Source organism: Arvicola amphibius, chromosome 4, assembly GCF_903992535.2.
Source record: "Arvicola amphibius chromosome 4, mArvAmp1.2, whole genome shotgun sequence".
NCBI lineage: Eukaryota > Metazoa > Chordata > Mammalia > Rodentia > Cricetidae > Arvicola > Arvicola amphibius.
In genome coordinates this window covers 33,448,655-33,470,960 of record NC_052050.1, presented here as the reverse complement: position 1 = coordinate 33,470,960, position 22,306 = coordinate 33,448,655, and the positions used below count along the sequence as shown (strand labels likewise).

The 22,306-nt window shown below is 49.2% G+C and overlaps 1 protein-coding gene across 1 annotated transcript; it reads left to right on the top strand.

Annotated features, from left to right (window-relative positions):
- The first annotated feature begins 11,711 nt into the window (after positions 1-11,711).
- Positions 11,712-20,419, top strand: Mpo (myeloperoxidase). The gene is made up of 12 exons (XM_038328174.1): positions 11,712-11,787; positions 11,934-12,027; positions 12,350-12,525; positions 13,003-13,126; positions 13,222-13,351; positions 13,435-13,641; positions 14,375-14,693; positions 16,561-16,721; positions 17,798-18,053; positions 18,369-18,539; positions 19,310-19,547; positions 20,215-20,419. Exons 1-12 carry the CDS (start codon positions 11,712-11,714, stop codon positions 20,417-20,419), a joined length of 2,157 nt encoding a protein of 718 aa, XP_038184102.1.
- The last annotated feature ends 1,887 nt before the right edge of the window (positions 20,420-22,306 follow it).

Genomic DNA, 22,306 nt, shown 5'->3' with positions numbered 1-22,306 from the left:
GTAGACTCTCAATCTCCCCGTGCAGTGGGCCATGGCTCTCTGAAGACCTCTGGGCATCGTGTCCACGGCCTTGATTGAGGTGTTCCTTTTTTTGTCTGTGAAGTGCTTCAGGTGCCACCTGAAGTGTCTCTGTCCTTCCTATTCCTACCTGGGCAGAGAGATGATATGTGGGAGATGGAGGTCAGCTTGGCACAGATAGTGAGGCCCCAGGAAAGGGAGGGGCACACCCAGGGTCAGCGACAAAGCAGAGCTCAGACTCTGTCCCATGAGACTTCCTTCCTAAACAGGGCTCATCATCATCTCCCTTCACCGCCATGCCGTGTGTGTGTGTGTGTGTGTGTGTGTGTGCGCGTGCACGTGTCTGTGTGTGTCTCTCTGTGTGTATATGTGTGTATCTGTGTGTGTGCGCACGTGTCTGTGTGTGTCTCTCTGTGTGTATATCTCTGTGTGTGTGTCTGTGTGTGTGCACGTGTCTGTGTGTGTCTCTGTGTGTGTGTGTCTGTGAGTCTGTGTGTCTGGAACAGCGGCAGGGTCTGTGACAGAAGAATGAAGGAATAAAGGCACTGGTGGGCAGGAGCCGGCCCTGGCCTTACCCTCTTTCTTACATTCCAGGACTCTGGAAGCACCATCCAAGAGTCGCCAGTGCCCTCTGGCTGGCACTATAGCCTCAGTTCTGGAAGTTCCTTCAGGACCAAACTAGGAGAGCCCCAGAGCATAGCCGAGAAGAAACAGGGTCTCCTCTCCAAAGGAAAGGAACTCCTCAAAAAGCTGGGCTCCAGAAAAGAGTGACTGTCATCGGTCTGCAGGTGGAAGTGGCCCCTGGGAGCTCCAGATCCACTGGGTGCCTGGACAATGAAGCCCAACCAATCCAGAGCTCCTGTTCTCTGAGCAAACACTGACACTCAGAGGGATCCGGGCACCTGGTGAGGGCGGGGCTCCACGCATCCTTAGTGCCAGGTCCTCTAGATAGACTGTGCCAGGCAGGAGAGAACTGAGACGCAGAGTAAGTAACTAAGCACCGTCCGATCAGGGCTGGACCCGCGCCTCTGGATTCCCAGTCTGCCCTCCTAACCTCTTCCTGGCTTTTATCAGGCTCCGCTGATCCTTTCTTGACCTTCCCTGCTTCCAGGGTGGCCCCTGGGTGGAGACACCGGCCACTCTGACAGTGGCTCTGGCTGTCTCCCCCTCTGTCTTCCCTCCCCTGTGGGAACGTTTGCACTGGAGTGTCCCCTGGGGCAGGGGACAGAGCCGTGTATATATGTACATATTCAGTGCCTCAGTCCAGCTCCTCCATCTGCTTCACCACACAGGTCAGGGGAGGAGAAAGGCCATGCCAAAGCGGGCCTGACCCCGCCCCATAGTGCTCCACCCCTCCCTACCCAGGCCACCTGGCCTTGTGTCATCCCATTTCCCCCAACCCAGGGGACCAGGGGGCAGAAAGCAGGAGCTGGGTTTGCCTTATTTTGCTCATTGGATTCAACTTCTCTTTTGCATCATTTTCTTCCAGTCCCTGCTGGGGTCCAGGTGCTGAGGGAAAGGGCAGAGTTATGCAGCTATTTTCATACGTCCATTGTTCAGAGCGGGTAGAGGTTTCTCCACCCGCCTCTAACCATCCCATCTGTCACCCCTTGTCTGGGCGAGTCTCTTTGCATGTTTCCTTTGCTGTGGTGGGAGATGTTTGACTGAACCCCCACCCCTACCCTGGTCTCCAGAGGTGTGGGATGGTGGGGCATTTGTTTAAAATGACATTTTATTATAATAAAGTCTATTTTCACAAAATTGATGCTGGCCTCTGCCTGGGTGGAAGACTCCGTAGAGGGATGGGTCATGCTGATGGCTTTGGATTTATGACTCCAATACCCAGAAGCTTTCCTTGAAGGGTGGCTGAGGCAAAAACTAATCTTTCCAGAGACAGGGTAGGCTGGGAAGTGGGGGACAGACACCCCCCCCTCCCCAGGAAGAGAGTAGAGGAAACAAGAGAGAAGGCATCCATTGCAAGAGAGCGGGCTGGCCACACACTGCATCCTCCACCCGGCCCACACCAGACCCATAGACATAACAGACATAAGGAAAACAGCTGATGAGCAGGGACTTCACGAGGTCCTATTTGAAGGCAAGAAATGGGCATCTTAGGCTGGAAACACACAACAGGATTGTAAGAAAAATGGGTGAATGGGTGAGGGTCCCATTCAGAGACCCCAGAGCAGGGTGTGGATGAGAGAGAGAGTTCCACACAGTGCTCCATTCCAGGGAGACAGGTTAGACAAACAGCAACAACAGCAATAACAACAAACCAAAAATCTCCACCCTTAAAAAATATTAGGCAACTCTAGTAACTGCAGTGGTGACATTAACATATCAACCAGGAGACTAGTAGATTGGAACAATCTAGAAATAGTCAAGTCATGGGTACGTGGCGGAAGCAGCGTCACAAGTGGGCAGAGAAGTGACAGATCAGCATTAAGGGTCTCGCTGTGTGTGGAGGAGCACTCTTTTAATCCCAGCCCGTGGGAGGCAGAGATAGGAGGGTCTCTGGCCAGTCAAGGGCCACATAGTGAGACCCTGTCTCAAAAAAGTGAAATGAATAAACAAACATAAATATTTATGGTATCTCCCTGTTCATATGCATGAAGCTTTATGAATTAAAACCTAAATATGAACTGTTAAGGTTGTATAAGAGCACACACAAGAGCCTATACACAAGAATATATGCTTCCTACCTTAAAGAGGGTACAGAAAGGAGTTATCACTCAGAGAGAGGGGAGAGAGAGAGAGAGAGAGAGAGAGAGAGAGAGAGGAAGCTGACACGGAGCAAGCAAGGTGTGACTGTCTCGCTGAAAAAGGTACCAAGCCACATGGCTAGCCCAGACAAGAATAATGGGTTAATATAAGATGTAAGAAAGAGTTATGGGGCTGGAGAGATGGCTCAGTGGTTAAGAGCATTGCCTGCTCTTCCAAAGGTCCTGAGTTCAATTCCCAGCAACCACATAGTGGCTAATAACCATCTGTAATGAGGTCTGGTGCCCTCTTCTGGCCTGAAGGCATGCAAGTAGACAGAATACTGTATACATAATAAATAAATAAATATATTTTTACACAAAGAAGAAAGAGTTATGGGGACTGGAGAGATGGCTCAATGGTTAAGAGCACTGTCTGCTCTTCCAGAGGACCCAGGTTCAATTACCAGCACCCATATGGCAGCTCACAACCGTCTGTAACACCAGAGTATCTGACACCCTCATACAGACATAAATAAAAAAAAATCATTAAAAATATTTTTTTAAAAAAAGAGTTAATAAGAAGCCAGAGCTAATAGGCCAAACAGTTTATAATTAATGTAGACCTCGGTGTATTTCTTTGGGAGTGAACAGAAGCAGGACTGGGTGGAATAGAAACCTCAGTGGCACCAACGTGGACAGCTAAATCCACTTACAACCTGAGAGAGCTTGGGGAGCTATTCTAGATGGAAAAAAAAAATAGAGTTAAGCATGGCTCCTTTATAGCAGCACTTTCTTGGGTGGGCTCTACTTGCTACAGGCAAACACTCTCATTTAAGAGAGGCTTCCTGACTCAGCTTTAGCTGCAAAACCTCTTTTAAGATGTCCTGCCATGAAACACTTAAATGGTGTTGATTTAAAGCTGACAGCATACTTTTAACGCCATAGAGTTGTGGCAATAAACATGGCTCCAGCCAGTACCTTTGCCATGAGGCTAGACTCTCAGAAAAGAGCTAAGGAATGGGGTGGATCCAGCCACATCTTTAATCCTGGCCATATCGCTTAGCAAATTAAAGACTCATGTGGTCAGAAAAAGAGAGATACACAGTAAAGATAGATTCAAAGATGAAGAAAATCTCTAAATGGTTTACTGTGTGTTTAAAAATATATGTAGGCTTGGGAGAAAAAAAAAAGGATAAAGTCCTTAAAAGAAAAAGAAAAAAAAGAGAATAGTTGGGTGTGGTGGCACACACCTTTAATCCCAACAGAGGCAGGCGGATCTCTGTGAGTTCAAGGACAACCTGGTCTACAGAGTGAGTTCCAGGACAGCCAAAGATACACAGAGAAACTCTGTCTCAAAAAGCCAAAATATAAAAATAAAAATAAAAGAGGGCACAGAAAGAGGGGACAAAAAGAGACAGGGACAAAATGCAAAATCTGAAGAAGATTATCAGATGGTATAAAGAATAAATAAAAAGCAATCGATTAAGAAAATATTTGCAACATGTTACAAATATTTTCTTCATCAATGGCAACATCCATGACAACTGAAAGATTACCGTATATTTACACAGAACATAAGCAATGTTTACAAATCAACAAAAAGAGTGATGGTTCAAGAGAAAAATGGACAAAGCCAGACAGAAAAGTGACAGAGGATTCAACCTAGGGGCTCATATATGCAAGGCAAGCGCTATACCACTGAGCCATGGCCCCAACCCTTATGTAACAATCTTGAAAGTGATGTTTTTAAAATGCTTTTATTAATTCTTTGAGAAATTCACACACCTTAGTTTCTGTCCACCCCCCCCCCACCCTGACTCCTCCAGATCCACAGTTCCTTTTCCCAACTACCTTAAGTCCCCCTTCTCTCTTTTAAACTTCTTGAACCTAATTTGGACTGCTTGCGTGCTCTTGGGTGTGGGGTCATCCACTAGAGCGTGCTCTACCTACCAGTGGCCACGCCCTTAATGAAGACTGACTCTCTCTGCAGCTAGGAGCTGCCAAGAGCAACTAGAGGTGGGACCTGTGCTCAGCTGCCCTCTCCAAGTCAGGACTTTGACTTGAGTGTGTGCAGGTCCTGTGCCCGCTGAGTGACGGTTTTTAAAGGCACTTAAGGCATGTCTATGAGAAGTATTTTCTCCCCCCTTCCTCCCTCCCTCCCTCCCTCCCTCCCTTCCTCCCTCCCTCCCTCCCTCCCTCCCTCCTTCCCTCCCTCCCTCCTTCCCTCTCTTCCTCCCTTTCTCCCTCTCTTCATCCTTAGTGGTGAAGACTGAGCCCAGGGCTTTGTGCAGGCAAACACACTACCACGGAGCCACACTCCCAGCCGAGATGTGTTGCTGAGTGAAAGAAACACGTTGCCAAGCAATACACATAAAGTCAGGTCAGTTATGGACAAATGTTCCCCACAGATCCACAAATGAATGAATGTACAGCGAATGCTTTGGAGAGACAAAAATAGATGGCCACAGTGTTTGTGTTTAAAGAGAGAAGGAAAGCGACCCAAGCTGGGAGTGCCACCGTAGCCTTTTAGAGGGGAATTTTAACCTCATCTGTAACTTTCTCTTGGCATAGGGTTCCATGTATCTCAGGCTGGCCTCCACCCTGCTGTGTAGTCTAGGACAATCTTGAGTTCCCATTTCCATCTTCTGAGCTCAGACATTATAAATGCGTTACACTCTGCCCAATCCATGCAGTGTTGGGGACTGAACGCCTGGCCTCCTGCATTCTAGGCAAGCACTCTACCAACCAAGCTATATCCTCAGACCCTCAAGCAACTTCAACCCTTTAAAGAACGAAGATTTTGAAGAAAGTCAAGCCAAGAGCTATCTATAGGTTGGGTGCAATTGGTGTGTTTGCATCCCCACTGCAAATGCCTGGTATCCAGCTTCCAAAGCTTGCTGGAGATACTTCCTTACACACACACACACACACACACACACACACACACACACACACACACACACACAAAAATCTTCCTCTAATTCCAACTGAACTGTTTCCTAAACAGGATTAAGAAACAGCAATCTGTTTCGCAAGCAGTGGTTGCCCAGTTATCACACAGGAAGCTGGGCTAAATTCTGAGGACTGGGAAGTTTGGGAAGATCCATCAAGAAGAAGGGAGAGTAGTAGCCGGGCGGTGGTGGCGCACGCCTTTAATCCCAGCACTCGGGAGGCAGAGGCAGGCGGATCTCTGTGAGTTCGAGGCCAGCCTGGTCTACAAGAGCTAGTTCCAGGACAGGCTTTAAAAAAGCTACAGAGAAACCCTGTCTCAAAAAACCAAAAAAAGAAAAAAAAAAGAAGGGAGAGTAGAGAGATGTGTGCACTGGCTGGGGTGTTCCCTCCCTCCATGACTGTAGTCTGGAGATGCAGCAGTTCCAGGGGTACCCGATCTTCCCTGGGGCAGGGAGCTGGGGCGTGACTGCTGGGGCAATGCTTGTGTGGAACCTCTTTCCAGGGAGTCATCTTCTGATCTTCCAAGTTCTCAGAGGCCTGGGAGCCTCTGGTAGAGAGTCCAGACATTGGCCTTCCTTCTCAGCAGTATTCCTTGTTCTTGCTGCCTATGGAAAGGCAGGGCCAGCCTCCCAGCTGGTGGGAGCCCACAGTGTTCTCAGCATTGACCCATATTCTCCTGTTTCAAGACCTTCATAGCTGCCTGGGCCCTTAAGTACAAAAATTCACAAGAGTGTTGGGCCTTGGGCCCTGTTTGTCTCCCCAGCCTACTCTAGTGACCACTCTGTCCCTGCATTGAAATGGTCTGAGTGACATCTACTAGGTCTGGTGTTTGGGGGTATCCAGAATGCCCTCCCCAATTTGTGTTTATTTGGTCACCCCCAAACATCCTTCAAGACAGAGCATAAAGCATAGGTCCCTCAAGGAAGTCTTTTTTAGTATCCCTGACCCCCCAGTTGATCCAAGCAAGGGTTTTGACATTCCATGAGAGTTCTGTGCGGGTACGTGAGATGCCATTTGCTTGCTTTTGGCTTCCTCACTATGAGTTCCTTGAGGACAAGGCCCACACTTTGCTCCATGGAGTGTGTTCCCTGCCCAGTGCAGCTCAACACTCAACATATGCAAGGGCTTAATAAATACCCATTAAAGAAGTCACCGACGAAGGGTCAGGAGTAACGGCAGAGGCCATTGGATAAAGAGCCGTGACCTGAAAGCCAGGGAGCCTGCTTATTCTGAACTGTACCGCACTGGTATCCTTGGCAACAGCGTTTCCTCGTTGGACTTTCTTCTTATCATCTCTGTTAAAAAAAAAAAAAAGCCATTCACTGTCTCTTCCTTCCAATCACGGAAAAAGGGCTGATGAGGGCCACAGGGAACAGGTGCTGTGGTGCTTGGCTGCTGGAAGGCTGGAGCGCTGTCCCCATGCGGGGCATTGGGCAACAAATTCTAAAGGCCTAAAATTGTGCAAGCCCAAATTTTACTGCTAAGATATTTTGGACAAAAAAAAGAAGCAAACTCACCTAAGAGAATTAGATGGCAGGAAATAATCAAATTGAAAGCTGAAATCAACGAAATAGAAACAAAGAAAATAATACAAAGGATCAATGAGACAAAGAGTTGGTTCTTCGAGAAAATCAACAAAATAGACATACTAACCAAAAGGCAGAGAGAGAATATCTAAATTAACAAAATAAAGAAATGAAAAGGGGGGCATAACAACAGACATGGAGGAAATACAAAGGATCATCAGGTCATATTTTTTAAAAGTTTATTTATTATATATGCACATGACATAAGAAGGCTCCAGATCTTATTATAGATGGCTGAGGGCCATCATGTGGTTGCTGAGAATTGAACTCAGGACCTCTAGAAGAGCAGCCAGTGCTCTTAACCTCTGAGCCATCTTTCCAGCCCCCAGGTCATATTTTGAAAACCTGTACTCCACAAAATTAGAAAACTTAAAGGAAATGGACAACTTTTTGAATAAATATCACTTGCCAAAATTAAATCAGGACCAGATAAGCAAATTAAAAAGACCTATAACTGCTGAAGAAATAGAAACAGTCATCAAAAGTCTCCCAACCAAAAAAAGTCCAGGACCAGATGGTTTCAGCTCAGAATTCTACAAGACTTTCAAAGAAGAACTAATACCAATACTCCTCAAATTATTCCACACAATAGAAACAGAGGGAACATTGCCAAACTCTTTTTATGAGGCTACAATTACCCTGATACCCAAACCACAGAAAGACAATACTAAGAAAGAGAATTACAGACCAATCTCACTCATGAACATTGATGAAAAATACTAAATAAAATACTGGCAAATCGAATCCAAGAACACATCAGAACCATCATCCACCATGATCTAGTCAGCTTCATCCCACAGATGCAGAGATGGTTCAACATGCAAAAATCTGTCAACATAATCCATATAAACAAGCTGAAAAATAAAAACCACATGATCATCTCATTAGATGCCAAAAAAGAGTTTGACAAAATACAACATCCCTTCATGATAAAGGTCTTGGAGAGAGCAGGGATACAAGGAACATACCTAAACATAATTAAGGCAATTACAGAAACCAACAGCCAACATCAACTAAATGGAGAAAAATTCCCAGCGATTCCACTGAAATCAGGAACAAGACAAGGTTGTCCACTCTTTCCATATCTATTCAATATAGTTCTTGAGGTCCTAACTAGAGTGATATTTTGGAAAATATCTGGGTCTTCTTCTATCTCAAACAGACTGGCTTCAAGATCAGGATCCACCTGCCTCAGCATCTCCAGTGTTGGGATTAAGGGCATGCAGGCTGCCCCCAGCCTAAGACTTCTTGCCTAAGGAATTAACTGAAGATGTGACTAGCGATTCATCTTCAAGGATGCTCCTCCAAATATTGTCCAAGTATCTAACAAGAAAGGGTTATTTAATAAATCACATAAGTTATTCATACAGAATCTGCAGGCATAAAAATAAAGCAAATAGTGCCCAGGATGGTGGCACATACCTTTAATCCCAGCACTCAGGAGGCAGAGGCAGCTGGATCTCTATATAAATTGGAGGCTAGCCTGGTCTACATAGTGAGTTCCAGGAGCGCAAAGGCTACATAGAGAGACCCTGTCTCAAAGCAAAAAAGCAAAAAGGAAGGAGACAAAAGGGGCCAGCAAGATGACTCAGTGGGTAAAGGCACCTGCACCAAGCCTGAGGCTGCGAGTTCCGTCTTTGGGACTCAAATGGTGGAAAGAGAAAACTGACACCCCCAAGTTGTCCTCTGACAGCGGTGTGCACACACACACATACAGTCCAATAAATAAATAAATAATCAAAACCACAAATAAATACAATGAAACGAATTTTAAAAATGAAACAATTGCATATGTATTGACGGGAGGTGTGGAGACTAAGCTGTAAGAAGTTGTGACAATCTCGGTGGTGGTGTCTGTTTGCGATCCTAGTAATCCAGAGGCTGAGGCAAGAGGTGTTCACGTTCAAACAAGATCAGCTTGGGTAATACAATAAGACCCTGTGTCAAAAAGTTATAAAATAATTTAAAATTATCTTTAATAGTCTTTCAAGATAAATATTATTTCTACAAAAAGGATAGTAAATTCTATAGGATTACTGGAATTTTTTCTTTCTTATTGTTTATTTATATGACAATGACACAATTTTGAAAAAATCAACCATAAAATCAATTTATTATAAGTAATTTCTATTTACGTTGTTTTATTTCTGAGATGAGGTCTCATATAGGTCAGGCTGGCCTCAAGTTAGCTCTTCAGCTGATGCTGGCCTCTGATCTCTGATCCTCCTGTCTATTTCTCAAGTGCTTGAATTACAGGCATGTACCAGCACTTTCAGCTCAATTTATTTTTATGTTTTGCTTGTTCATATCCTCTAGATTCTCACTGATGAAAAGTATGTTACCTGTTGAATTTTAAAAGCATATTGAAGGACTGGAGGGGTGGCTCAGAGGGTTAGGAGCACTGGTTGTTCTTCCAGAGGTCCTGAGTTCAAGTCTCAGAAACTACATGGTGGCTCACAAGCATCTAGAATGAGATCTGGTGCCCTCTTCTGGCATGCAGGCAGTCAGAACATATATACATAATAAATAATTATGTATATATAATATTTATATAATATAGAATGTGTATGCATAATAAATAAATAAACCTTAGAAAGTATATTCAAAAGTTTCTAAAATTTTAGACCTGATTTTCAAAAAGCCATTTGTCCAAGTTCATACGTAGCATGACCAGAAGAATGACTCTTCTGAGTCCGGGCTCAGTTTCCCAGGTAACAGGATTCTTGGACACAGTGGGAAGATATTTGGGTGTGGCCTTGTCCCTTGTTCCTTACCCAAGATGGGATCTAAGCATAGACAAGAGTGCAGACAGGAAGGTGACCACACAGTCCTATCCCAGACCTGGGAAGGGTCCCAGGAGGTAGACAGGCACTGTACTTTCTCTGGTTAAGAATGGCCATTCCGAGCTAAGCCTTTCTCAGTGGAGAAACTCCCCCTTTCTATTTCATAACGACCTCGAGTCATTAACCCGAACCTTCCTAACTGACTGCTCTTGTCTTGGAGAGGCCCTGGGCTGCATCGCCAACTGACCATCAACCACAACCAACTCTGCCCTTCCAGGAGCAGACGTGGGTCCCTCCCCCGCAAGTCAAGAAGAAGGGGCCATGGAGAGACAGGAAGTTGCTTTTGCTCTGAGCCTCCAGCCCCCAGCGTCCTCCTTCCTGTGAAGCCCAACTGTCTCCAGCCAGATTTCCTGTTCCCTTGGCCCCACTGGGTTCCAGGATTGGAGAGGGGTTGGCTCTGGGGCCACCTAAGGGGTCAACGTTACTACATTTCCCTACCACCTTCCCTTTCTCGCTGGGGGGACTACACGACTCCCCATAGCTCCTTAGCTTTTGGCTCCTGAGCTTTGTTTCTTTCAAAGGAATCCAGGATACTCAGTTGAGCCGACATTTTGAGGGGCTAGCTGTATGTATGATCCAGAAGGAGCTCTGATCTATTCTCTTGCCCAGGTCCTCCATCTCATGGGCTCCTCTCTGTGCATCCCTGTTGGTAAAGTGAGTCAGGCAGGATGACTGAAGAGAGATGCTCCAGGATGCAATGGGGCCTTGAAGGAGTGGGGAGGGGGTCAGCTTCGGTGAACTGAACACCAAAGCGACTTTCCACAAGCATGTTTATTGACTGCTCCACAAAAGTTATTTCAGAGGGAGACAAGTTCCTCACAACACAGTCCTAATCTGTGTTTTTCTTGTTTTCCTCTTTCTTTTTTCTTTTTGAGACAGCGTTTCTCTGTGTGACAGCTCTAGCTGTCCTGGAACTTGCTCTGTAGATCAGGCTGGCCTCGAACGCACAGATCTACCTGTCTCTGCCTCCCTAGTGCTGGGATTAAAGGAGGGTACCACCACTCGCTGCAATCTTTGTGTTTCTTAAAGAGTACATCAGCTCTGTAACCCCAGCCTCTAATTGTGCACTATTTGGAGTGATTGATAGTGCAAGATTTCCCGTTTGAAGAGTCTTGTGAGGAAGATCGTGCAAAGGCTGCAAAGCTCAGGAAAACAACTCACAGAAACAATCACTTTACCATAACGATTTCTTCAAAGTGAGTCCATCTAAAAACAGCTGCTTCATTCTGACCTTTATACCAGACACAAGGGCTTCCTAAATCCCCATACACACCCCTAACCCAGCGGGGGAGGAGAGTCTAGTCTTGGGCCAGATCACTTTTTACTTCGCCCCGCCCCCAGCTTAGAGGACTTAAAAGGCCAGTTTTAGGGAGAGGTGCTGACAGTGTGTCAGGTGAGCTGTGGAGTAGAGCTCTTGGGGACTGGAGACTACAGCTGGAGGGTGGGTTGGGGTGTAGACCCCTCACTCACAGAGGCCTTCCTCATCGACTGAACCATTGAGGGAGGAGGACAAGAAGGGGACTTGGGGGGCGAGGGATGGTAAGCCTCTTCTCAATGCTCTCTGTACTCAGATGCTCTGTGTGCTTCCTGGGCTGGGGTCTTTTGCAGAGATGGAGCTATTCTTGGCCTTGACAGGCCTTCTGGCTCCTCTGGCAATGCTGCAGTCCTCCAATGCTGCCACTCCAGGTACTAGTGCCAAAAGAGGGGGAGAGTGGGTATACTGGGGAGTGCCTCAGCTCCGTGGCTCCCTTTCCCTGTGTAGACTCCCTTTGCTCTGGGGCCTGGTGAGGGTCCCAGACCACTCCTGACCTTATGGTTTATGCTTTTGGCAGCTATCCCCTGGGAAGTGGAGAATTCAATGGTCCTGGCCTCAATGGAGGAGGCCAAGCAGCTGGTGGACAAGGCCTACAAAGAGCGGAGAGAAAGGTGGGAATGCCAGGCACTGGCCAGCCCTGGGCAAACCTGCTCCACACCTTTTGGAGACGGGACACACAGTAGGGACTTTTGTAGAAAGGATGGGGACCCTTAGGTGACTCTGGACCTGTCTATGTGTCCTTGAGTTTGAAGTGTCCTTCAAAGCCACTCCTTCAATGGCCTTGCTTCTGTCTGGACATGCAGGTCCATACCCTGTGGACAAAAGAAGCCCACTTTGCTCTGTGGTTCTCCACAGAGTTCTGTCTGCCCGCCATAGGCTGGGCTCTGCTACGTGTCTCTGTACCCCTTCTCTGACCCTCCCTTGCCCAAGCAGCATCAAAGAGAGTCTTCGAAGAGGCACCGCTAGCCCGATGGAACTCATATCCTACTTCAAGCAGCCAGTGGCAGCCACCAGAACAGCTGTAAGGGCCGCAGACTATCTTCATGTGGCCCTAGACCTGCTGAAGAGGAAGCTGCAGCCCCTGCGGCCAGGGCCTTTCAATGTCACGGGTACTGTAACCCTCCCCTTTAGTCACTACCCCTCATCCCCTAGAAACTTCTACCCCATCCTCCCTAATTCTCCCTCTGCTGCAGCAGTGTCAAACTGTGGGTCACTGTTGGGAGCAGTGAGACCCCAGATCCGGAATTTCTTGTAATCCCCTGATCTGAGTGCCTACAGCTGCTCTGAGCATGAGACCTTCAGGAGTTCCTGATTGGAGAGTGGTTTCTGGTGTGTTTAGCTTGGGCGTGGCTATCTCTATATAATCTGACCCTGAACACAATAAAGGGTGCTTTCTTGGGAATTCAAGGATGACCTGTGTCGCTGTCTCTCTGTCTGTGTGTCTCTGTGTATTTTAACCTCCAGCCCCTTGCCTGAAGCTCGCAAACTGGATTCAACCCCCTTTGGGCTCCTCAGCCCCAGGTTGCCTAGCATAGGAAACGGGGTGGGGGAGGGCTCAGGTCTAAGATCCTGGTTCCCACTGGCAGACGTACTGACACCTGCTCAGCTTAATCTGTTGTCCAAGTCAAGTGGCTGCGCCTATCAGGACGTGGGGGTGACATGCCCTGAGCAGGACAAGTATCGCACCATTACCGGACAGTGCAACAACAGGTGCGGACCCAGGGCAGTTCGCGGATGTGTGGTGTAGTGGGTCTAGGTCCCGCTTGTGACGACCCCTTGAGCCAGCGCTCTGTGCTTCCCTGCAGGCGCAGCCCCACGCTGGGGGCCTCCAACCGCGCCTTTGCACGCTGGCTGCCGGCTGAGTACGAAGATGGCTTCTCCTTACCCTTCGGCTGGACGCCTGGGGTCAAGCGTGGTGGCTTCAGAGTGCCATTGGTGAGCGTCCAGTAGAGGGAGAAGAGCCTAGCCCGATGTGTGGGACCCTGGCGTCCACTGACTCCTGCTGTTGCTCGCTACAGGCTCGAGCGGTCTCCAATGCCATCGTGCGCTTCCCCAATGATCAGCTGACCCGGGACCAGCAGCGCGCGCTAATGTTCATGCAGTGGGGACAGTTTCTGGACCATGACTTAACCTTGACTCCTGAGCCAGCTACCCGGTCCTCTTTCTTCACTGGCCTTAACTGCGAGATCAGCTGCCTGCAGCAACCACCGTGCTTCCCCCTCAAGGTGCTACCCCCTTCCATCCACCGAAGATGGTTCGCATTAGTGGTTGTGCCCTTCTGTGCTCTAGATCCTTCCTAGCCCCTGCTTGCTGGTCTTGAGTCAATACCTCTCCCTCAGCAGAGCCAGCTGTCCTCTCCCAGCCTAACATGGGTGCTTTGCTGAGCTTTGCCCTGAGGGGTGGGGTGACTGGCTCTTTGCGAGCCTGGGAGAATTCTGGGATGAGAACCTCACCTGTCTCCTTCACACTCCCAGTGTAAGAGCACCGACCTGTTTCCTCCCTCTCTGAGGTTTTTTTCCCCCTAACCTACCCCCCACCCCGTGTGTGTTTGTGTGTTGTTCAGTAGTCAGGGTCCGGGTCGAGGCACCTGCTGTGTAGGGAGGGAACTGGGGAGAATGAAAGCAGAGACTGAGTGGGACCGTAGACAGACAGGGGAAGGGTGACAGGAACCTAGAGGAAAAGGCAGAAACCTCAAAGAAGAGGATTAAGATGCATGGTGAAGAAGGTTCAGAGGACTGGCCTCGCCAAACCCCAAAGGCATCTCTGCATTCCACTCAATGTATTCTTTGTCACCCCTAAACCTCAGTATCTCTGCTAGCTGAGCCCCACTAATTCTATAGGTCCAAGAGAGGCTCCTTGCATGCTGGAGGAGTTAGAATTCTCTCTAGCATGATACAAGCCATGCATGCCCACTGTCACTATCCACAAAAGCCAGGCTAGCCTCTCTCTGCGCCACAGATCCCACCTAATGACCCTCGAATCAGGAACCAAGAGGACTGCATCCCTTTCTTCCGCTCCTGCCCAGCGTGCACCGGGAGCAACATCACCATTCGCAACCAGATCAACGCGCTCACTTCCTTCGTGGATGCCAGCGCGGTGTATGGCAGTGAGGACCCGCTGGCCAGGAGGCTGCGCAACCTCACCAACCAGCTCGGGCTGCTGGCTGTCAATACGCGCTTCCAAGACAATGGCAGGGCCCTGTTGCCCTTTGACAACCTACACGACGACCCTTGCCTCCTCACCAACCGCTCTGCTCGCATCCCTTGTTTCCTGGCAGGTCAGCCTGGGGTCTGGGCTAGAGTGGCATAGAGGTGTTGCCTGTGGAGCCTATATGTGAGCAGCTTGTGGGATGTGAGGAGAGACACTGGTCTCACCATCTTATTAGTCTAGTTGCCTTGGTAACCATTTGGATAGAGACAGAGAGGAAAATAACAACCACAAAAACAAACCACACACACACGCACACACACACACACACACACACACACACACACACACACACCCCTCCACCCTATCAGTCTGAGATGGAGACACAGGGCTGTCAAGGAGCCTGTATCATCTCTTTCTCTCCTTCTTCCTCCTCTGTGCTATGGAAAAAAGAGAGCTGAGCCATCCCTTGGGGACAGAGAATAGAAAGGACAAAGAGGAATGTGTGCCCTCGCCCTTTAGAGCTACACTGTCCAGTCTGGAGCCAGTAGCCACACGTGGTTATTTTAATTTTAAATTATTTTTAGTAGGGCTTGGTGGCACACACCTTTAATCCCAGCACTCAAGAGGCAAAGGCAGGGAGATCTCTGTGAGTTCAAGGCCAGTCTTGCCTACAGAGTGAGCTCCTGGACAGTCAAAGCTATACTTAGTGAGAACTCTGTCTTGAAATAAATAATGATTTTAAACCAAATCCATTTTTTTTGTAGCAACCACATTTGAGGGCTCAGAAGTCCGATGGGCTAGTGCCTCTCCTACCGGCAGTGGAGGAGAGATTGTTTTCATCACCCCAGAAAGTTCTAGTGGATACCGTCACAGAATATCACCTCTTTGTCATTTTGGTTTTTTAGGAAGACAGAAGATGGGGTTTCAAATGGACACACCAGGCAGTTGGGGATAGGATTAGGGCAGGTATTGTGGTCAACCCAGAACTCCACCCGCTTCTCTGTGATGTAGGCTGGGTTGTATAGTTGGCCTTAGCTAGTTTGGTACTTGTTTTGTAGCCCAGGCTAGCTTCCTGTCTTGTCGCCCACCTGCTAGAATGACACATGTGTGCCACCAGGCCCTGACCAGTATGTTTTGATGTAAACACACTGGCAGCAGAGGTCTCTTCTTGGTCCCTCTCCCTTCTAAGGGCTCCTTGGGAGAGTCAAGGTCAGTGGAAGGGTGGATTTCCTAGGGGAGGGCACACTCTCTTCTGGGTTAGTCATGACCTCTAGTTGTTCATGGGGTGGAGGGCTGCTCTTGGGGATATCTTTTCCTCCTAGAATTTCCTGTCTAGAGTTGGCAAGAGCTGGACCCCTCAGTGTCTTGCAATGAATGTGCTGGCCCTCATCCCCTGGCCTTTCCTGCTGAAGGGTTAGGGAGGGCTAGAGAAATCAGGACTTAGTTTCCTTGAAGAGTCTTAGGTGTGGACTCCACACATCTTGTGCCCTCCCCCCACCAGAGCAGGCCGTACAATTGGCCCATAGTAAGCTATGTTCAAATAGTGGGAGCTTTGGGGGTCCTGTTTTGAGAAGGATTCTGAGGTTACATTTAATTTTTTGCAGAAAACATGCATGCTACTTTTTGGCTTATACCAAATCAAGACAATAAGCTGACTATTGGTTCTCAGGAGTGTTCATGCATTGTGGTGTGTGTGAGTAGTGTGTGTGTGTGTGCATGTGTGTGTATGTGTGTGTGTGTAGCAAAGGGTAAAACACAGAAAGGCACAAGCCTTGGACCGCATGCTTAAGGAGTTCCTAACGTCAAAGCTGATGGCTATTGGACAAGGATACAGGAAGGACCGCAGTGTTTCCAAGCTCTTATGTCAGCCTGGAGCTGACCTGTGAGTCTGGTGGGATAAGGTGGGTGGAGAACAGGCACAGGAGAGCCACTGAAGGCTTCTGCTGGACAGGGGAAGGAGACCATAGACATGACAAAGACTTTGTTTCCTTAAGGGGACATGCGCTCCAGTGAGATGCCTGAGCTCACCTCTGTGCACACCCTCTTCGTTCGAGAGCATAACCGACTGGCCACAGAGCTGAAACGCCTGAATCCTCGCTGGAGTGGGGAAAGGCTCTACCAGGAGGCCCGGAAGATCGTGGGGGCCATGGTCCAGGTAGGCTGTCCTACAGTATCCTGCCCATGTGTTTCTGGGCAAGTTACTGTCCCTGCTGAACACTGGCTCCTTTATCCATAATACTGCAAGGCTCAAAGGAGCCAAAGGGAAACACCCGGCAGATTCTGAGACATGCTTAGCTAGGGCAATCCCTTCCCTCTGTCTTCCCAGGACGTCTTTCCTGAGGGCCCAGGGATGGCATTGGGAGGGTAGTTCAGAGATCATTTCTATACTTTGTTACTACGGAGGCTCTGAAGCAGAAACAACATTGTCACTATTGGCTCTTTCCCCACTTGTCCCCCACCCCGGGGCAGTGTTCCTCCATCTGCTTTCTAACTTTTGATGTTGCAGTGACTCTCATTCTCCCAAAAATGTAAATAATTATACATACACTCACACATATGTATACACACACACACACACACACACATACACGCGCGCGCGCGCGCGCGCGCGCACACGTGCGCGCACGCAAGGCCATGAATTCACACTTGCACACATGCCTTTGCTAGATTTAGAGAGAGGTGAAGGCCTGAAGGTGGGGTTTGATGTACACTCACACTCACGAGTGGGATTCCCTTCAGCCTCAGAGGCAATTCCAGCCTTGGATCCAGAGCGAGACTGTCCTACCTCTCCCTTATCTGAGGACATCACACCAGAGCAGACCTCTGTCCTGCTACACACCTGCACCAAGTCCTACTGTGTGCAGGCTATTGCTGGGCACTGTGAATAATCTGTTATTTCAGCGTCCCTGGCTCTCCATGAGACATGAGACACTACTCACTTACAGGCAAGAGAGATATTACAGTGACCAACTTTGTTTAATCTTGTGAGAGAGACAGTGGTATAATTTATTCCTCGTTTGCATTTGTGGGTCAGAGAGCTTAATAAATGACGTAAGGTCACATAGCCAGGGACAGCAGAGCTCTGTTTATGTCCAGCAGTTCCACTCTGTTAAGTTCAGATCTAAGGCTGTAGGATGTAAGCCCCTGATCCTAGGCAGGAGGGACGGGTCCCCCAAGCCAGAGACTGCAGGGAGGAGTGATAGACAGCTCTCCCACGTGACTTTGTTTTAGATCATCACGTACCGGGACTACCTGCCCTTGGTGTTAGGGCCAGCAGCCATGAGGAAGTACCTACCTAGCTACCGAGGCTACAATGACTCAGTAGACCCTCGCATTGCCAATGTCTTCACCAATGCTTTCCGCTATGGTCACACCCTCATCCAACCCTTCATGTTCCGCCTGGACAATCAGTACCGGCCCACAGGGCCCAACCCTCAGGTCCCACTCAGCAAGGTCTTCTTTGCTAGCTGGAGAGTTGTGTTGGAAGGTGAGTGGGTGGGACCTGAGAGAGGCCAGCAGCTGAGGGCGGGATGGTGTGGGTTCTGCTGCAGGGAACTAGGCTGGCAAGAAATCTTTCCATAACTTCTTTGGGGATCCTGCATGGGTTTGCAGTTTCACTGACCCAAGAGGCTAGGGCTGGGGTCATCCCAAGCTTGTGAACCCTAATGTCAGAGAATGGCTGCTGAGGATTGCTCACGGGAGGCCACCTTGGTTTCAAGTGTTGCATGTACCTAGACCTCTTCTCTGAATCCTTAGACTGCACCTAGGATCTGTTCCTTTCACCTTGCTCTCTTGTCCCCAGGTGGCATTGACCCCATCCTCCGAGGCCTCATGGCCACCCCTGCCAAACTGAACCGCCAGAACCAGATTGTCGTGGATGAGATCCGGGAACGACTCTTTGTGCAGGTTATGAGGATTGGGCTGGACCTGCCTGCTCTGAACATGCAGCGTAGCAGAGATCATGGCCTCCCAGGTGAGGGAGCAGTCCCAGCTCCAGATCACCTTCCCGGTAGTTCATAGCTTCCCATCTCTTTCTCCTGCTCTCAGGAAGCACCTTAGGTGGCCCTGCCCTTTCCAGTCCCCCCCCCCCCCCGTATCTTAGCCTCTCTTGGCTTCTTTGCAAGCTGGACTCTTGTATCCTGCACTGCAGTTGGAAAAGGTATCATTCTGCGATCTGGAAATCTGTCTCCACCATCAGTTCCCTCTAACACATTCATGAACTCGAGGGCAGGAGCGTATGTACCACTGACATTTTGCCGATTAGGAAACTAGGGTTCGGAAGGGTTCAGAGCCTGGCTAGGTGCTGTAGCCAAGTCAACGACAGATCTGGAGCTTGGACCCAAGAGAATCAACCTAACCCAAAAGTCCATGCCTGTGTTGTGGGGAAGCATAAGTGGCCACGCCTCTGAGACACACTTTCACTCTCTGGGTCAGAGAGAGATGCATTGGGTGGCTCTAAGGGACAATAGGCTATTTCCATGACTGAGTCTGGAGGGATTTGTGACAATATTGGGCTTGCCAAAGAGTGAGAGAGAAAGGCAAAGATAGTGACGGGTCTGGGGAAGCCCAACTGCCCACTTCGACCTGAGCCAGTCACCCATTCAGGGCTCCGCTCTGCTTCTGGTGTGTGCACTGAGGTGGACTTTAGAATGTCTATATAGATCTCCCCTGCTGTTGCCAGTATTCTCTATACCTTGGAGGACAGGGTCCCTTTAAAGCTACCTGTTCTCTGACCTAATGCAGGGTACAATGCCTGGAGGCGCTTCTGTGGGCTTCCACAGCCCAGCACAGTGGGCGAGCTTGGCACGGTGCTAAAGAACCTGGGATTGGCACAGAAACTGATGGCACAGTATGGCACACCCAACAACATCGACATCTGGATGGGTGGTGTGTCCGAGCCCCTGGAGCCCAATGGCCGAGTAGGTCAGCTCCTTGCCTGTCTCATTGGCACTCAGTTTAGGAAGCTACGTGATGGCGATCGGTAAGGAAGCCGTGGGATGGCATGGGGGCACAGACTCGTGCTGGGCGGCGTGTGCACACCACAGCATTCATGTGGAGCTCAGAGGACAACTTAAGGAGTTGGTTCCACCATGTGGGCTTCAGTGGTGATGCTCAGGTTGTCAGCTTTGGTGGCAAGTGCCCTTACCCACCAAACCATCTTGCCAGTCCCCAAACGCCACCCTTAATATTTCCTCTGGGCTTCTCAGTGTTCCTCAGTCCCCATGCGATAGCCACAGTGTAGTTCTGCCTCCCTTTGATGTCATTCCATCATGGCCCCGAGCATCTCCATGTCCAGTTCTTATCTAACTTGCATGACACCTTTGGGAGTATTGTACAAAGGTGTCCCAGTCAAGAGAACAAATCACAACTGCCACCCAGGCTCTCTTCTACCCTTGCGGTTGCATGCACGACACAGGGGCCCAGAGACCACTGGGTGGGAGCAAGGGACATATCCAAGAAGCCATGCTCCTGTCTTCTGTGCTTAGTAGGCACTGCCTAGGACCTGGAGCGCTCCTGTGCTGTAGGGCGGAATCTCCCATGGCCCCCTCACAGTCAGGAGGCAGCTCAAGCCGGGTGATGTCCTCCCAACCCAGGATACTCTCCCGCAGAGCATCCTCAGACATGGTGTCCGTGATGCTCCCATGCAGGTTTTGGTGGGAGAACCCAGGTGTGTTCAGTGCCCAGCAGAGACAGGCCCTGGCCAGAATCTCCTTTCCCCGCATCATCTGTGACAACACTGGCATCACCACCGTGTCCAAGAACAATATCTTCATGTCCAACTCATACCCCCGAGACTTTGTCAACTGTAGTTCCATCCCTAGGCTGAACCTGGCTTCCTGGCAGGAGGCTTAGATACTGGGTAAGGGACGGCTGTACTGAAGGGTGTATCCGGTTGTCTACTTGGAACCACAGAGAACTCTTTCCTAAGTGAACCCATCCTTGTGGATTTTGAGGGTGCCAAATGAAAAAAAAAGTCTGGATATTCACTTGTGTGTGCACATGTATGTCTGCATAGATGCTTCTGCATGTCTGTATATGCAACATATGTGCATTAACATTTCACGTGTGTATTGTCTTTGAGCATGGGCACTATTTGATGTGCCTGTGTGTATGCCAATCACTTGAGTCTGCGCTTACTGCTCATGACAACATTAAGAACATGGGAGGCAGCGAGCAGACTTAACCCTGTAGCACAGAACTGTACCTTGGGAAAATTACTCTAAGATGAATTCTCTTCCTTACAAATAAAAGCGGTCATGGCTCCTTGGAAGGTCTAGTGAATCAGCCAGATTTTCCCTCACTGTGCACCTATCATGGGCTGGGCACTGTGCTAGGCTTGGGAAATAGAGGCAAAAAGACGAATGCCAAGTCCGTGATCATATTCTGGTTGGTGGAAACAAGGTGATGGCCTCTGTGGGGATGCAGTTAGCTGTTGGCCTGTGTGGTTGTGTCTCGGACCTAGGCCAGCCAAGCTCAGTCCATAGTTTCTCCTTCCTTATTCTGTTTTCTTGTTATTCACAGGAGTCTGTCTGGAGGAGAACTAAGGCCCTTGGCTTTTCTGTACCACTGGTTTGTACCTGAAGTTTACACTAATAAAAAACACCGTGGATGGGATCTTTCTGTGTCTGTTCTGTGTCTGTGAAGGGGGCTGTGACTTTGGTGGGAGGCTCCCTCCGGTCTGTGAACCTGGGGCAGTGTGGCCTGTAGCCTTCTGTTTCTGGAGTGATGGTACTGGGAAGCCCTCCTCTGGCTGGGAAGTCCGTGTGAGGAGGGTGGCTGGTTTTTAGAAGCCTTGAGGCCAGGCCACACTGAGCAGACCCTCACCCCTGCTCTCTACCGCTCCGTGAAACAGGAATGTGGCCACCGAGCCCTGGTATTTGTTCATTGCTCAGGCACGTGTTTGCCACTTGCTCGTTCTGTGTCAAATTCTGGGAAGGGGAGGGGACAAAATGCTACCCAGTGGGATGGAAGGCTGAGGTCTGGTGGGGAGGATTCGCTGGGAGAGTGGAGGCCCCTGTGTCCCTGCAAACCAGCACAGTGAGTGGCTCAGGAGTTCTCAAGGGGACAGATGACTCACTGCTCCAGGCTCCAGTGAGCAGAGAAGGAGTGTGTCTGGCCAGTGATCTTGCCAAGCTGGCCTGTAGTGGGATGGCAGGCTCCTTCTCTCCTGGATTCTCACATATGGGAGGGACCCCTGGGAGCCGATGGTGAGAAAATGGTGAGGTAACGCTTGGCTCTCACTGTGGGGAGCATCGGGACAGGTACTTCTCTCCTTAGCTCACTGAGGACAGGGATGATCATGGAGGGGAGCCTCATCCAAGGCTGGTGGGGGGAGGGTTGCAGAACAAGGCTAGGATCAAGGACTGCCCCAGGCAATCTCCAAAGATGGGGAAACAGATCTCTGATTGTTTGGCCTTCCCCTGTAGGGTCCTTTCCCCTTGTGGTGCTGATACTGAACCCAGGGCCTTGTGTATGCTAGGCAAACACTCAGTCACTTAACTACATCTCCAGCCCTTTTTTATTTTGAGACAAGGTCTTGCCAAGTTGGCCAAGCTGACCTTGAGTTTACTCTGTAGCCTGGGTCAATCTTGAAGTTATGATTCCCCTGCACCATCAGGCCTAGCAAGGGTAAATTTCTATGGTGCTAGGATTGAGCTGGAGCTTTTTCATTGGAGGGTCTTTAAACTTATTTATTTATTTTTAGATTTTTGTTTATTTACGTCTATGGGTATTGTGCTT

Coding starts and splice junctions, on each gene's coding strand:
- Mpo (XM_038328174.1), top strand. CDS start 11,712: ATGGAGCTATTCTTGGCCTTGACAGGCCTTCTGGCTCCTCTGGCAATG. Junction 13,127..13,221: donor ACCGGACAGTGCAACAACAG/GTGCGGACCCAG, acceptor GCTTCCCTGCAG/GCGCAGCCCCACGCTGGGGG. Junction 16,722..17,797: donor TCGTGGGGGCCATGGTCCAG/GTAGGCTGTCCT, acceptor ACTTTGTTTTAG/ATCATCACGTACCGGGACTA.